Here is a 13,793-nt window from a genome sequence, read left to right on the forward strand (position 1 = left end):
AAGAAGCGGGGAGGTTGGGGCCAGGAACAGAACAGGAAGGGTCTGGGGAGACCTGGCTGTATCCCTGGAGCCTCGAATACTGCCTGGGGCATGGGAGGAGCTCAGGAAATAGCAGAAACACAAACACAGTGAAGAGCCAGGACACGGTGAAATTCATCCCCAGAAACCTGAGACTACACCTGTTTGTCCCAGGACCAAATATGACTAGGACAGACTGTCAGTGGGAGTGGGAGTGGACCCACCTGTGGTCTCAACCATAGCCTCTCTCAATTCGGATCCACACTCTCATCTTATCCGAGTTATTTCCTTCTAAAACATTATCTCAAATTCATCACTCAGTCAACAAATATTTATTGAGCACGTCCTGTGTGCCCAGCCCTGCTCTTGCTGCTGGTGCTTCAACAGTTAAATATTTGATCACAGTCTCTGCCTTGGTGGATTTGAAACAAGTGCTCCTACCAAGACATCATCACCAGCTGTGCCCAGTGCCGTGAAGTAAAGGAGGGCCACCCCGTGAGAGGGTGGCCAGGGAGGGCTTTGCCGGGAAGTAATGTGTAAGCCTGATACCTGCAGGATGCTGGGAGGGCACAGTGTGTATGCATAAAGACCTGAAGTGGGGAGAACTTGTGTAGGCGGTGGGCAAAGGCCAGGGCGGTGGGAGCTAAGGGTATGAGGGATCAAAGTGAGACAGGGAAAGTCTATGGGTACCAGAGCCTGCAGGGCTTGGAGACCACGCCAGAGATTTATTATCTTATTCCAAATGCAATTGCAGAGCATTGATGAAAGGGTTGAAGCAAGGGAGGAATGTGATCGAATTTATGTTTTAAAAAGATTGGGACATCCCTGGTGGTCCAGTGGCTAAGACTCTGCCCTTCCAAGGCAGGGAGTCTGGGTTCGATCCCTGGTCAGGGAACTAGATCCCACATGCCTCAGCTGAAAGATCCTGCAACAAAGATTGAAGATCCTGGTGCTGTAACTAAGACCCGGCATTGTGAAAGGGAAAAAAAAAGAGAATAGATTAGGTTTCATGAAAGACTTGCATAAAATTTAAAGAAAAAAGAGAAGATTTTGCAGCTCTGGAAAATAGGCTAGAAAGGGTACAAGTGATACTGGGGAGACCTGGGGCATTGACTGGGAGAGTTCACCCCACCCCTTCGTTGATTCCAATATCTTGCATTTACGTGATAAATTACAAATTGGGGAATGATATGACAAGAGCACCCAAAGCCATTTTGTTCTGCGCATCCCAAAGTCAGTCCCCCTCGGCAGGGAGGCTGGCTCCAGCCCTCAGGCCAGTGTCTCCAGCAGACAGCCTTCAGCACAGCAGAATCAGGCACTGTGGGAATTTTTTGAGCGTGCAAGGAGAGACTGAGATAGATTCACCAGCAAGAGAGGAACTGGGATCAAGCTGGTGTGAGTCCAAGTGAAACAGATCACTTTGCGGTAGGAGTTCTCAGAGCTTTTGATTGGGGTCTGTTCCCCGTGAGCCTCGAAGAAGGGCCTAGAATCTAGCCCATCCCATACTTATTTTGACACTTTGAGAATATGATTTTATTTGTTTATTATTGGCTGTGCTGGGTCTTCATTGCTACACAGGCTTTTTTCTAGTTGTGGCGAGCAGGGACTGCTCTCTAGTTGTGGTGTGTGGGCTTCTCGTTGAGGTGGCTTCTCTTGTTGTGGAGCATGAGCCCTAGGGTGCACGGGCTTCAGTAGTTGTGGCACTTGAGCTCATTAGCTGCAGCTCCCGAGCTCTAGAGCACAGGCTCAATAGTTGTGGTGCACTGGAAGTTGTGGTGCCTGGGTTCCATCCCTGGTTGGGGAACTAGTTAGTTGCAACTAACTTCACATGTTGCAACTCAGAGTTCAATTGCAAGCCACAGCTAAAGATCCTGAGCGCTGAAACTAAGACCCAGCACAACCAAATCAATCAATCAATCAATCAATCAATCAGTCTATCTATCTATCTATCTATCTATCTATCTATATATGTGAGAATTCAGGTGCTCTATTCTATGAGAACTTCAATCCCTGGGTCAGGAAAATCCCCTGGAGGAGGGCATGGCAACCCACTCCAGTATTCTTGCCTGGAGAATCCCCATGGACAGAGGAGCCTGGTGGGCTACAGTCCATAGGGTCGCAAAGAGTTGGATATGACTGAAGTCACTGAGCACGCATGTGCGATTCTGTGAGACTGCAACAGCCCTGGCATGTCTGGTCCCCAAGTCTTTATATGACGCTCCCAGCTGGTCCAGCAGAGGCCCATTCATCTTCCTCGCTTTGTTACAAAGCATGTGCTGCCACTGTGTTTGGTACTGTCCAAATGAAAGTGGTCAATTCTGTCCCCCTGCCCCGGTGTTCCTACCCCAGTGATGTAAAGTGGAATTCCGACAAACAGAAGCAACCACACAAGGCATTTTCCAGGAGGTTATGATTTATTCTACTTTATTGACGTGACCGGGAACAGGGCCAAGATTCCACCTCCAGGATCCCAGAGGAGGAACAACCAGGAGAATTATCTACATCAAAGATCAGGGGCAGAATCAGGGAGGGATCTTCCTGGAAGTGGCTGGAACCACGTGGGCTCAGGCCACGGGAGCCAGGCCGATCTGGTTGTTGGCCCTATCGAAGACGGTGTAGTACTGGCGGATGAAGACATCACCCAGGATCCAGAGGTCCCCGGAGGAGGTGGAGACATCCATGCCCTCGAACCCACTGGAGCAGACCCCGTCGCTCTGGAGGAAAGGAGAATAAAACCCGAGCTGGGACGCAGACCCTTTGGGGACAGGCGCTGGGGCCTGAGTATCCAGGACCATGGTCCACTGCCAGCCACGTGCAAGGAGGAGCTTCCTGGCTCGTGCCTGGGGACTTGGCTCTTCCTGGCCTGGGGTCTGCCTCTGTAAGCGACTCACTGCTCTCTGGGTTTCCAGGGATTACCAGACATTATCCAGTGTTTCTGGCAGATGTACACACCCTGACGTCAGCATCGGAGCTAAGGGGTTTAGGGAGAACTCAGCTGCCGGGAAGGATTCTGGAAGCACTGGTGACACAGCCTTTTCTCATTTATTCTGATCCCCACCAGTGGCAAACTGGATCAGCTGCTAGTCCTTTTCATTCACTAAGTCACTGACTTTGTGACTTTGGCTGCATATTACAGTCCCCTCTGGAACTTCAAGTCCTCTGCACCCCATCCCCCACCATGGCTTAGGCTCCACCCCCTCCTAATTAATCAGCATCGCTGGGGGAGGGGCCTAGTTAGTTCTTGCTGAATGACATCTACCCACTGGGCAAAACTAGTTTCCCATCCAGCATTGTACTAGAAGGCAGGGTTTTCCTGAGTGCATCTGATTAAAGATTTACTAGTTGGTAGAGACAGTAGGAGCATCATAAGCCCTGACCCTATGGGCGGTGTGGTTTCCATTTGCCCAACACTTTGTAGCTTTGATGTGGGCAGTCTCCCGTGATTAGGATAACTGCATCCTGGTTGTGGGGAAAGCTCTTGGTTTTAGATGAAGGAAGGATCCAGGGGCTAGTACCTTGCTCAGGATCCTGGGGCTAATCCTTGAGACCCAGAGCTTGGACTCCGGGGCCCAACTAGAAATCCTCCTTTCACACCACCAACCTTTGCCATGCTTTTCCTCCCTGGGGGTGCTGCCTATCAATTCTCATTCGCACATTTATCTGTGATGTATCCCTTTTCTCCAGAGGCTGTCCAGAGCAGATGGCAGCTCCAGCTTGTGGAAGTGCCCTTGCCCTTGTGCCGAGGGGCAGTCTGTGGCCACATTCTGGGCACATCTAGTGGAAGGCCCAGAGCCCCCTTACCTGCAGGATGTAGGCACTGGGGGGCACAGGGTACTGGACACCATTGATGGTGAAGACAACGTCGGGCAGGCTGTCGATGGAAGAGCAGCTGATCACCACCTGGAAGGAGCGAGGATTAGCAGGGCTTTCATTGCTCGTGCATGGCAGAGTCATCGCTTGGGTCTAGAACAGGGCAATCAGGGCTGGACTTACTTCGCCAGAGGAATCCTCGCTGGCTCCAATGTAGCTCTGAATATTGGAAATGGCAGTGGTTGGGCCGGCCAACAGAGAGGTACCGGTATCAACAATGGCCTGGCAGCCGTCGCTGCAAGCGATGGACTCTCCATTCATGGTGATGCTGAGGATAAGAGGCAAGTCAGGGTCCCCTGAGCCCCTAGGGGGTACATCTCTCAAGGAGGAACCAGGTGACGCTGGTTCCTTCCCCATCCATTGGCCAATGCATAACATTTCAGCTTCTCTTGTTCACACACTCATTCCCTGAATTCATGTATTCTACCAGGAATTACTGAGTGCCTGCTCCGCATTAGGCACAGGACGTGCAAAGCCAGACAAGATGGGTGCACAGTTTCTGGCTGCAGGGAGCTCCTACTGTAGCTGGAAAGATAAATTATAATTGAGGAGGAGCAGGATGAGTAGGGGAACAGAACCCAAGCCAGGGTGAGGGTGCTGGTGTGGACCGAGCCAGGGAAGGCTTCTTAGGGAAGTGGACACCCAAAGGTTGCTAGGGGGAGGAAGAGCTAGAGGAAGAGGTGACAGAAGGACAGAAGGTGGGGAATGATGATGGAGAGATGGCCAGGTAAGTCCAGCCCTGACTGCCCCATTCACCCAAGGGGAGCAAGGGCAGGGGTTCAAGGAACTGATGGGGTTTTGGCATGGCTGGGGCAGACATAGGGAGATCAGTGTGCCCCAGTTTCCCTGGGACTGTCTTGGTTTAACTACTGAAAGGCTGGCATCCCAGGAATCTGCTCACTCCAGGGCAAACCTGGGCTATGGGTCACCCAAGCAGGCCAACTGAGGGCAGAACAGTTGGGGGTTAAGGCTGCCTGTGGACAGACAGTTTTTGAAGGGGAAAGTGGGAGGAAATGTGTGTGTGTGTTAGTCGCTCAGTCTGTCCGACTCTCTGCGACCCCATGGACTGTAACCTGCCAGACTCCTCTGTCCATGGGATTCTCTAGGCAAGAATACTGGAGTGGGTTGCCATTCCCTTCTTCAGGGGATCTTCCTGATGCTAGGACTGAACCTGTGTCTCCTGCACTGAAGGTAGATTTTTTGCCATCTGAGCCACAGGAAAGCCCATGGGAGGAAATGTTTTGAAACAACTTCTCCACCATCTTGCCCTGACCTTAGACCAAAAGTGACAAGCCCCCTAAAAGCGAAGATGTATGGACATGGGACCCCCTACTATCCCCAGAGATTCTAGTAGACTGTCCTGTCTCTTTGCTCAGAAGGGAAGTGGCTGTCTCATCCTTGCTGAGTCTCTGGGTGGTGGTGGTGGGGGGGTTCCCAGACACTGCTTATCCTCCAGGGATGTGCCCTTCTCCGGGTCTCTCTGACTTGGCCAACTTTTACCTTCTTATTCTGGAGCACATTTCCCTGTGCTGGCTGTTCCAGGAGGATCCCGGAATTCTTAGTTAATTATGAGTGTGTAAAGAAATGGGGTCTGGGGCCCATGCCAGGATATAGCCCATCCACGATGACCTCACCTGTCCACAGTGATCTGCCAATAGCCCTCAACAGAAACAGGCACCCAGTTCAGACTTCCCGAGTAGTAAGAAGAGTCGATGTCACCAAATATCACCACGCTGCCGCTCTCTTCGTTGCTATGGAGAGTGGAGGGAAATCAGGACTTCATTCATACATTCACATTCCAACTGAACATAGAAGTGTGTGCATTCTAAGAGCTACTTTAAAAAAAAAACTTTTTATTTTGTATTGGAGTATAACTGATTAACAATGTTGTGATAGTTTCAGATGTATCAGATGTATTCAGATGTAATTGAAGGGACTCAGCTACACATATGCATGTATCCATTCTCCCCCAAACTCCCCTCCCATCCAGGCTGCCGCATAACACTGATCAGAGTTCCATGTGCTCTACAGGAGGTCCTTGTTGGTTACCCATTTTAAATATAGCACTGTGTACATATCCATCCCAAACTCCCTAACTATCCCTTTCTCCTAGCCTTTCCCCAGCAATCATAAACTAAGAGCTACTCTTGATTGGGATCTTGCCAGGGTCAGGAGCTGAGCAGTGTGTGTGGTCCACAGGGTTTCTTATAATCCTGACACCAAGACCCATGCCGTGATCACTATTATTTCTGTTCTACATTGAAGTAACTGAGGCTCAGAGAGGTGGTGCAATGTGCCCAAGGTCACACAGCCAGGGAGTCACAGAACCTGGGTCTTTTTGGTTCCAAAGTATGTGTGGTTTCCACCACATACTCTCTTTGCTGTGGGGACCTCAAGAGAAATAAATGAATGACAGCATCTGCTCTTAAAGCCTTGATAATGTAGTTCATGGTTTGCCAATGTCTGCAGGCGTTTTTCATTGCCATGACTAGGTCAGGGTTGGGGGAGCCACTGGCCTGTAGTAGGTGGAGGCCAGGGAGGCTGCCAAACATCCCAGAGCAGCCCCCAAACAGCAAGGAATCATCTGGTCCAAAAATGTCAATAGTGCTGGGATTGCTAAACTTCAATCTAGTTGGCCTTATGTGAATTACATAACTGCCCATAAAAACAGATTATGTTTAAGAGAGCTGAAACTTGAATATTAAGTGGCCAAGAGAAAAAAAGGCTAAAATGACCCTCCTATTATACATTGCTGGAGTCCTGATTACTGGAATATTCATTGTCTAAATCTCTGCAGTTTCAGTTTAGACAGGAAAGCAAATATAAATGACACTAAGAAATTATTCACCAAGCAACTGGTCACAGACAGACCAGTCATAGACAGATGATTCCACTCCCCTAACCCAACCCCACCCCACCTTCCTTGTAAACATCTGACAGTACCAGTGAGATTATAGAACAGTCAATATCTAAAAAAAAAAAAAAAAACCCATCAATGATGACAAATCGCTTCAAAAGAAAAGGATGTGAGTGTCAGAGGAAGGTTGAATGTCTTGAGAAAGTCGATGACACGACATCAGATGTTCTGGCACAAACCTCTACTCAGCCAAAACCAAGGCTTGGTTATTCTTTATTCTTAGAATTAACTCATAGCCACACCTGGAACCTAAATTTTGTTAACTAATAAGAGAAACTTGCTTTCATCATTTAAAAGTTTCTCTGCTCAAGGTGTAAATCCCAATCAAATCTTCTTTTCATTTATTGCTATGAACTTTTGGCTCCAATTTTAAGTGGATTCACTCTTAAAATTTTTTTTTTTTTTTTTTTTTAGCTTGGCTGCATCAAGTCTTAGCTGCAGCCGGCGGAATCTAGCTCCCTGACCAAGGATTGAACCCCGGGCCCCTACCCTGGGAGTGCAGAATCCTAACCACTGGACCACGAGGGAAGTCCTTAAGTAGATTCACTTTAAATGGTGGTCTTCTGGAGAGCAAATGGCTAATGATATTTGACTTGCATAAGGCAAGGCGACAGAGAATCCCACTAGTAAAACAAGACGATGGAGATTGTTCGTCAGAGAGGAATTTGGCACTGTTCTCTCCAAAGATACACCTCTCAAGTCTAACATACTGTCTCTGCCAATCCCCCTGCTTGCCAAGAGTCCAGCCCATCCAGCCTTCGACATTCTCCTGCTAGACCCGGTGACCATGACCTTCTTGCTTCACTTACCTGCTCAGGTAGACGGAGAAGAGGTCTTGGGAAACCAGACCCTGGTCCCATATGTTGTCAAAGACAGGGGTGGCCCCGGAGGAGGAGATGCTGGGGTAGGCGAGACCCAGGATGCCGTCGAAGGGAGCGTAGTACAGGAAGGAGCCGGGCTCTGTCTCACTCAGGCCAAAGATCTGGTTGGTGTCGGTGATGCCTCCGACCTGCGCAGGGGAACCAAGACGTTTCTCATTAGCTTGTGCTGACTGAGCACCGCGGGGTGCCCACCCTGGGCTCAGAGCCTCCCCTGGTTCATTTCATGTAGGACTTGGCTTCCGGGGCATCAGGCTGGAAGGAGGGGAGAGGGATTAGCCCTGGAATTTCTTGTTATTCTTCTGGAAAGAACAACTGAGGCTGATCCCCAGATGGGCACCGTCTGTGACTTGGTGTGAGAATGTGCTGCAGAACAGATGGTCACCATGTGTGTGTGTTTCTGAAGATCAGATGCAAAGCAGACGCCAGGCAAATCAGAACCCTGGACCCCTGCTGCGCCCTGGAAAGGCTTGTGGTGGAGCTTTTGTGACTCAGGGGGGATGTGGGCTTCGGGAGGAGGAAGAAGAGGAGGTGCTAAAAGAGAACTGAGCCTTTTCCTACCTTCTTCCTACCCCTTCATTGCATTCGACTTGGGTGGTGCTGACGTTAGCTTCTGGCTTCTGGCATTCCTCTCCCTTACTATTTCTGCTCCCCACTCCACCACCACCAGGCCCTCCAAAATTTCTGTGGTATCTCTGCCACTTTCTGCATGCCCCGGTTAGGTTGCTTTTGTGATACCAAGACCCATATTGAATGAGCTGGTTCTGCCTCAGACATTCTCCTGCTAGACCCGGTGACCATGACCTTCTTGCCTCAGAGGGTGAGGAGGGGGTGGGGAGAGGTCTGTGCTGTGGCCTCCAAGGTCCCTGAAGTTGGAAGCTGTGCAGGATGAGGCGGCCAGCCAGAGTGTGCTCACCTGGACAGTGTCGTATCCAAGGATGCCCGTCATGCTGCCGGTGCCGTAGGTGATGGACAGTGTCTCGCTGGTGGCCTCATAGGTGGAGGAATCTTCAGGGTTGAAGCGGTTGTGGTTGGCTATGAGTGCAAGAAGAGACATGATCAAACTCCAAAAGTTGAGCCAGAGTCATGGGTTGGGGGTGCCTTGGTTTTGAGTGTGGTTTTGGAAGAGAAAGTTAACTTTTTTCTTTAGACTTTGGCACTCTAGTGTTCCCAGGTTCCATTCCTGTCTGGTTGGACCAATTGGGATCATCTCATTGTGGATGGAGACTGCGGCTATGAAATGAAAAGACACTCGCTCCTTGGAAGGAAAGCTATGACAAACCTAGACAGCATATTAAAAAGCAGAGACATCCCTTTGCTGACAAAGGTCCCTATAGTCAAAGCTATGGTTTTTCCAGTAGTCATGTAGAAATGTGAAAGTTGGACCATTAAGCAGGCTGAGTACTGAAGATTTGATGTTTTTGAACTGTGGTGTTGGAAAATACTCTTGAGAGTCCCTTGGACTGCAAGGAGACCAAACCAGTCAATCCTAAAGGAAATCAACCTTGAATATTCGTTAGAGAGACCGATGCTGAAGCTGAAGCTCTAATACTTTGACTACCTGGTGCTAAGAGCTGACTCACTGGAAAAGACTCTGGGAAAGATTGAAGGCAGGAGGAGAAGGGGGCAAAGAGAGGATGAGATGATTGGATGGCATCATCGACATGATGGACATGAGTTTGAGCAAACTCTGGGAGATGGTGAAGGACAGGGAAGCCTGGCGTGCTGCAGTTCGTGGGGTCATAAGGGGTCAGACATGACTGAGCGACAGAACAATAATATTGCTGATGGAAGGTCCTGCCAGGCTCATGCTGACTGGAGCAGGCCCACGGCTGCCCGTGGTGATGTGTACCACTCTCTCTCTGCCACTGGACTGAACTTCCTGAGGGCTGGGACCGCATGTGATTCACCCCTTCACCCCCAGGGCACCTAAGCCCAGTGCCTGGCACATAATAGGTGCTCAGTGAATGCCTTTGGAGTAGATCCCTGAGTGGCTTCAGCAGAATTGAAATCAGACCTATGTGAGGCCCCTGAGCATTCAGGGCTCCCAGGTGACTCAGTGCTGGGGGCCTGGAGAGGGCGGGGCACACTCACTGCAGGCCTCGCTGGAGCAGTAGATGGAGGGCACCCACAGGTTGGAGGAGCCGGTGTCAAAGATGACGGTGAAGTCCTGAGCGGGGGTGCCGATGCCGATGGTGCCGAAGTACTCCGTCTGCCGGGGATTGGGGGGGTGCACAGGACACACAGCTCACCGACTGGGGACTCCCCAGCCTGGCCTCCCCGGGGACTGTCTCTGGGTCCTCTCGGCCACATCCTGCCTCCCCCTTCACTGGCCTCCTTGCCTTTGTCTCTTGATCCAGGGCATCCATCCATCCTTCAAATCCCAGCCAGATCTCCCTTCCTCCTTGAAGTCTTCCCTGACTTCTCTCCTGTCAACCTCTGCCTATTCTCTTCTAAGCCTCATGAACACCCACCAAACAGCCTTCTGTCCCCTGTTGCCTTGAATGTCTTAGTCTTGCTATGCTAGAGAATGCACACTCTTGGATAGGGTGGAAACTTACCCAGCAGAGTAAATCTGTTCTTAGTTGCTCCATTGTGTCTAACCACCTGCAGCCTGATGGACTGTAGCCCACCAGGCTCCTCTGTCCATGGGATTTCCCAGGCAAGAGTACTGGAGTGGCTTGCCATTTCCTACTCCAGGGAATCTTCCCAACCCAGGGATCAAACCCATCTCTTGTGTTTCCTGCATTGGCAGGCAGATTCTGTACCACTAGCGCCACCTGGGAAGCCCCAGCAGAGTAAATGCGTAAAAATTTTTTCTTTAAATTGTTGATGGGGAGGTAAACAAGTCACCTAGAGGTGAAGACCCCTTGAGATATCTTATTCCTAAGTCTAGATGACTGCAGTGGGTTTAAGAAAGGGTATTCATGGGACTTTCCTGGCAGTCTAGTGGCTAAGAATGCGTGCTCCCAATGCACGGGATCTCGGTTCCATCCCTGGTCAGAGAATTAGATGCCTTCATGCCACAACTAGGAGTTTGCATGCCGCCACTAAGACCAGGTGCAGCCAAATAAATAAAAAAAGAAAGAGTGTCTTCCGGAATTTTATTCTTAGTGGCAGCAGTTTTTCCCTGGCTAGCTCTGCTCCAGCCACTCTGCCATGGTTCTTCGATGACCAGCTCATCCCATCCCAGGGCCTTTGCACTTGGTATTCACTGTGCTAGGAAAATGTTTATTCTAGATCTTTCCTTGGCTGACTCCTTTTCATCCAGTCTTCAGCGCTCTAGTCAAATATCACCTCCATCAAGAGGCCCTCCCTGACTACTTTATCTAAATTTGCCCCTGCCCCCATTCTTTTTCTCTTTACTCTAATTGACTTTTTTCTCTGTGGCACTTCTGATTACCTAGAATTATCTTTCATTCCTATTTATTTGTCTCCTATTTGTCTTTCCATCTAGAATATAAGCTCTAGGATCTTTGCTTAGTCACGTTGTTTCCCCAGCTCCTGGCATAGTCGCTGATAGAGAGTAGGTGTTTTATAAATATTTGTAAAGTGAACAAATGGGCTAACTTTACCAAGCCGTCACCAAGCTCTAACCAAAGGCCAGGCCCTGTTCTAAGCACTTAAGAAAATCTGACAAAACCCAAAATGAAGAAACTTCCCCCAAATCAACCCTCCCCCACTACATTACTTCTTGAGTTACTTGAAAGAACCCTCTGGTGGTGGATAGTAATAGTTCTGTCTTATAGACAAGGAAGCTGAGTCTCACTCAGACTTGTCCGATGTCCCATGACTTGGAAGCATGAGAGCCTAGACTTGCTCCAGGCCTGGCAAATGTCATAGGCCAAGCTCTTAATGACAGGCAAGATTGCTTCACGACCTTGGCTTTCACCCAGGGGGATGTATAGTATCCACTGAAGGGCGAGCCCACTGGGTCCGAAATGGAAGAATCAGAATGATCTTCCTGAAACTCCAGTCTGATCTTGTCAATCCCACCCCTCCCCAGTTAAGATGATCCGGTGGCAATTAAGATGCCAATCCTTATCCCCCCCACCCACTCTGGTCTGGCTCCACCCACCAACCCCCATGGACACGGACCTCGCTTTGAAAACGGACTCTGGCTTCTGTTCCTCAAATGCACTCTGCTCCCCGCTGTCACAGGGCCTGGTGCAAGTCTTCCCACTCTCAGGGACACTCCTGTCCTCTCGGAACCCCCCTCTCTTCAGTGCCCCAGGGAGATGTCCCTGCCTGTCACCTGTCATGCAGTCAGCATGTCACCTTCACTGGGTGGCCCTGGCCTGGTTTTGCTTGTCATGCTTTGTGAGGCTCCCTGATTATCATCTGTCTCTTCTACTAAATTGTGGGACCCTGAGGTTCGTTCACTGCTGCTTCTCTGGGCCCAGCACTGTGCCTGAAACATAGGAGGTGCTCCATCTAGGTAAGCACTGGATGAATGAATGAATAAGTGAATTGAGAGCAACACCTCTGACTGTGTTTTTCTACTCTCCCTGTGTCTCTGAGATCCAGGGAGCAGATCCCTGGGTTACACTTGCAGAGGTATTTAGAGCACTGGCCCTTCTTCCCAGACCCTGGGATCCCCCCTCTCTCCTCTAGGCTGAGTCCTTGGAGCTGGCCCGCTGCCTGCCCACACACTCACATCCAGGTAGTTCTGAAGGGGCTGGTCAGACACCAAGGTGGCGGTCTCCGGGAAGTACTTGCTGGCCAGGTTGTATTTGTGTGTCTGCATGAATTCCTTCAGCTTGCCATTCTCTATCAGGTTCCGTCTCAAGGACTTCTTTTTGACGAGTGGGATCCTGTGGCGAAGCATTTGTACACAGTTGGTTTGGAGGAAGAAGGGTAATTAGACAAAGGACCTGCTCATGGGGTGCTGTGGAAGATCCGGAAGGAAAAGGGAGGTTGCCTGAGAGCGCAAGAAGGAAGTCGAGAGGGGAGATGCTCCCGTCTTTGGGCAGAGTAATGCAGACAGGAGAAGTGATTGCTGGAAGTCATCTGGCCCAGTGCTGGTGCTGAGAACCCTACCCAGCCTGGCCTGGAGGGTCTGTGTTGTTAACTGTGTCTGCTGTGCTGAGTCCCCCAATGAGCAGAGAAAAGAGGCTCTGGACGGATGCAGAGAGAGGAGTTGTGGGAAGGAAGAGGGAAGGACAGCAAAAGAAAATAACCCCAGGAAAACAGCTCTTGGTGTAGCGTGTCCCCCAGACTCACTTGAAGGCGCTGCATTCAGAGAGCGCCACCAAAGTAAGCAGGAGCAGCCACTTCATGGTTCTTCCTAGCTCCCAAGTCTCCGGAGAAGGAAAGACGGGAAAGTGTACAGTAGTAGGCAGGAGCCATTCCTTATATACAGCCCAAGTCCTCAGGCATGGCCTTATCAGCCACCAACGTCACCCTTTACTCGCACCCCAAGCAGAAAGTTTCCTGATAAGATTGTCCCTGCCCTATGCCATGTTCAGGGGAATTTCCAGTTGAGTACCTTTCTATTTGTTACCCAGACCTCGGGTTGGAATGACTCCACAGAGAGCAAGTGGCCAAGTGGCGGCTTATTTCTTAAATAATAGAAGGCATCCAAACTCGATAAGCGGAATATTTCGACAAAATTGGCCCAAAGTGCACTGAATGTTGGACAGATGTCAGAGGAGCTCCAGGTACCCGAATGGTCCTGGTGGGACAGACGGTGGGACAGAGCGGCTGTCCTTGCGGTGATGGGCCGTGTCCCCAGAGCTGCTGTCCTCAAGCACATCCTTAGGTGGGTGGTGTGGAACTCAGGACACATTTCCCCATGAAAAGATCGTTATATGCGGTTGCTGGGTGTCTAGCTAGCATATGGGCCTTATTTTGCGCTTGCTGCTTGTGACTCTTGGGCCCCATCTTGGGAAAGTGGTGCGTGTAGTACAAAGCAAGGGGATGGGGTGGGTGGAAGAATGCTTCCGACCCTGGAGGAAGCAAACTTGAAACAGGCTGGGTTTGTCTTTGGAATCTCTGCCGCTCATTTTCTGACTCCCTTTTCTTCATACTGCTCCTCTCCCACCTTCTTGGTTACTCAGAGCCTTTGAGACCCCATCTGGGTCTGACTCCCAAATGCTCCGTGCTTAAAA

General features: G+C 50.2%; 1 protein-coding gene and 1 non-coding gene across 2 annotated transcripts; one reads left to right on the forward strand and one right to left on the reverse strand.

Moving 5' to 3' along the window:
* Positions 1-840: 840 nt before the first annotated feature.
* Positions 841-913, forward strand: TRNAG-UCC. Its single transcript has one exon. It is a non-coding gene; the product is annotated as a tRNA-Gly (tRNA).
* A 1,500-nt stretch (positions 914-2,413) lies between these two features.
* LOC122674171 (pepsin A) lies at positions 2,414-13,058 on the reverse strand. The gene is made up of 9 exons (XM_043872305.1): positions 12,907-13,058; positions 12,341-12,497; positions 9,778-9,895; positions 8,600-8,718; positions 7,615-7,814; positions 5,523-5,639; positions 4,012-4,156; positions 3,820-3,918; positions 2,414-2,732 (listed from the first exon to the last, which is right to left on the reverse strand). The coding sequence occupies exons 1-9, from the start codon at positions 12,960-12,962 to the stop codon at positions 2,583-2,585; spliced, it is 1,161 nt and encodes a 386-aa protein (XP_043728240.1). The 5' UTR covers positions 12,963-13,058; the 3' UTR covers positions 2,414-2,582.
* Between the last annotated feature and the right edge of the window lie 735 nt (positions 13,059-13,793).

The sequence above is a fragment of the Cervus elaphus genome, chromosome 2 (genome assembly GCF_910594005.1).
Source record: "Cervus elaphus chromosome 2, mCerEla1.1, whole genome shotgun sequence".
Classification (NCBI taxonomy): domain Eukaryota; kingdom Metazoa; phylum Chordata; class Mammalia; order Artiodactyla; family Cervidae; genus Cervus; species Cervus elaphus.

Bases quoted from the DNA above. Each gene is read 5' to 3' on its own strand.
- LOC122674171 (XM_043872305.1), bottom strand. From the start codon at position 12,962: ATGAAGTGGCTGCTCCTGCTTACTTTGGTGGCGCTCTCTGAATGCAGC. The intron at 7,815-8,599 runs GTGAGCACACTC...TCCCCTGCGCAG, and splicing joins TTGGATACGACACTGTCCAG to GTCGGAGGCATCACCGACAC. The intron at 4,157-5,522 runs GTGAGGTCATCG...TCTTATCCTCAG, and splicing joins TGGCAGATCACTGTGGACAG to CATCACCATGAATGGAGAGT.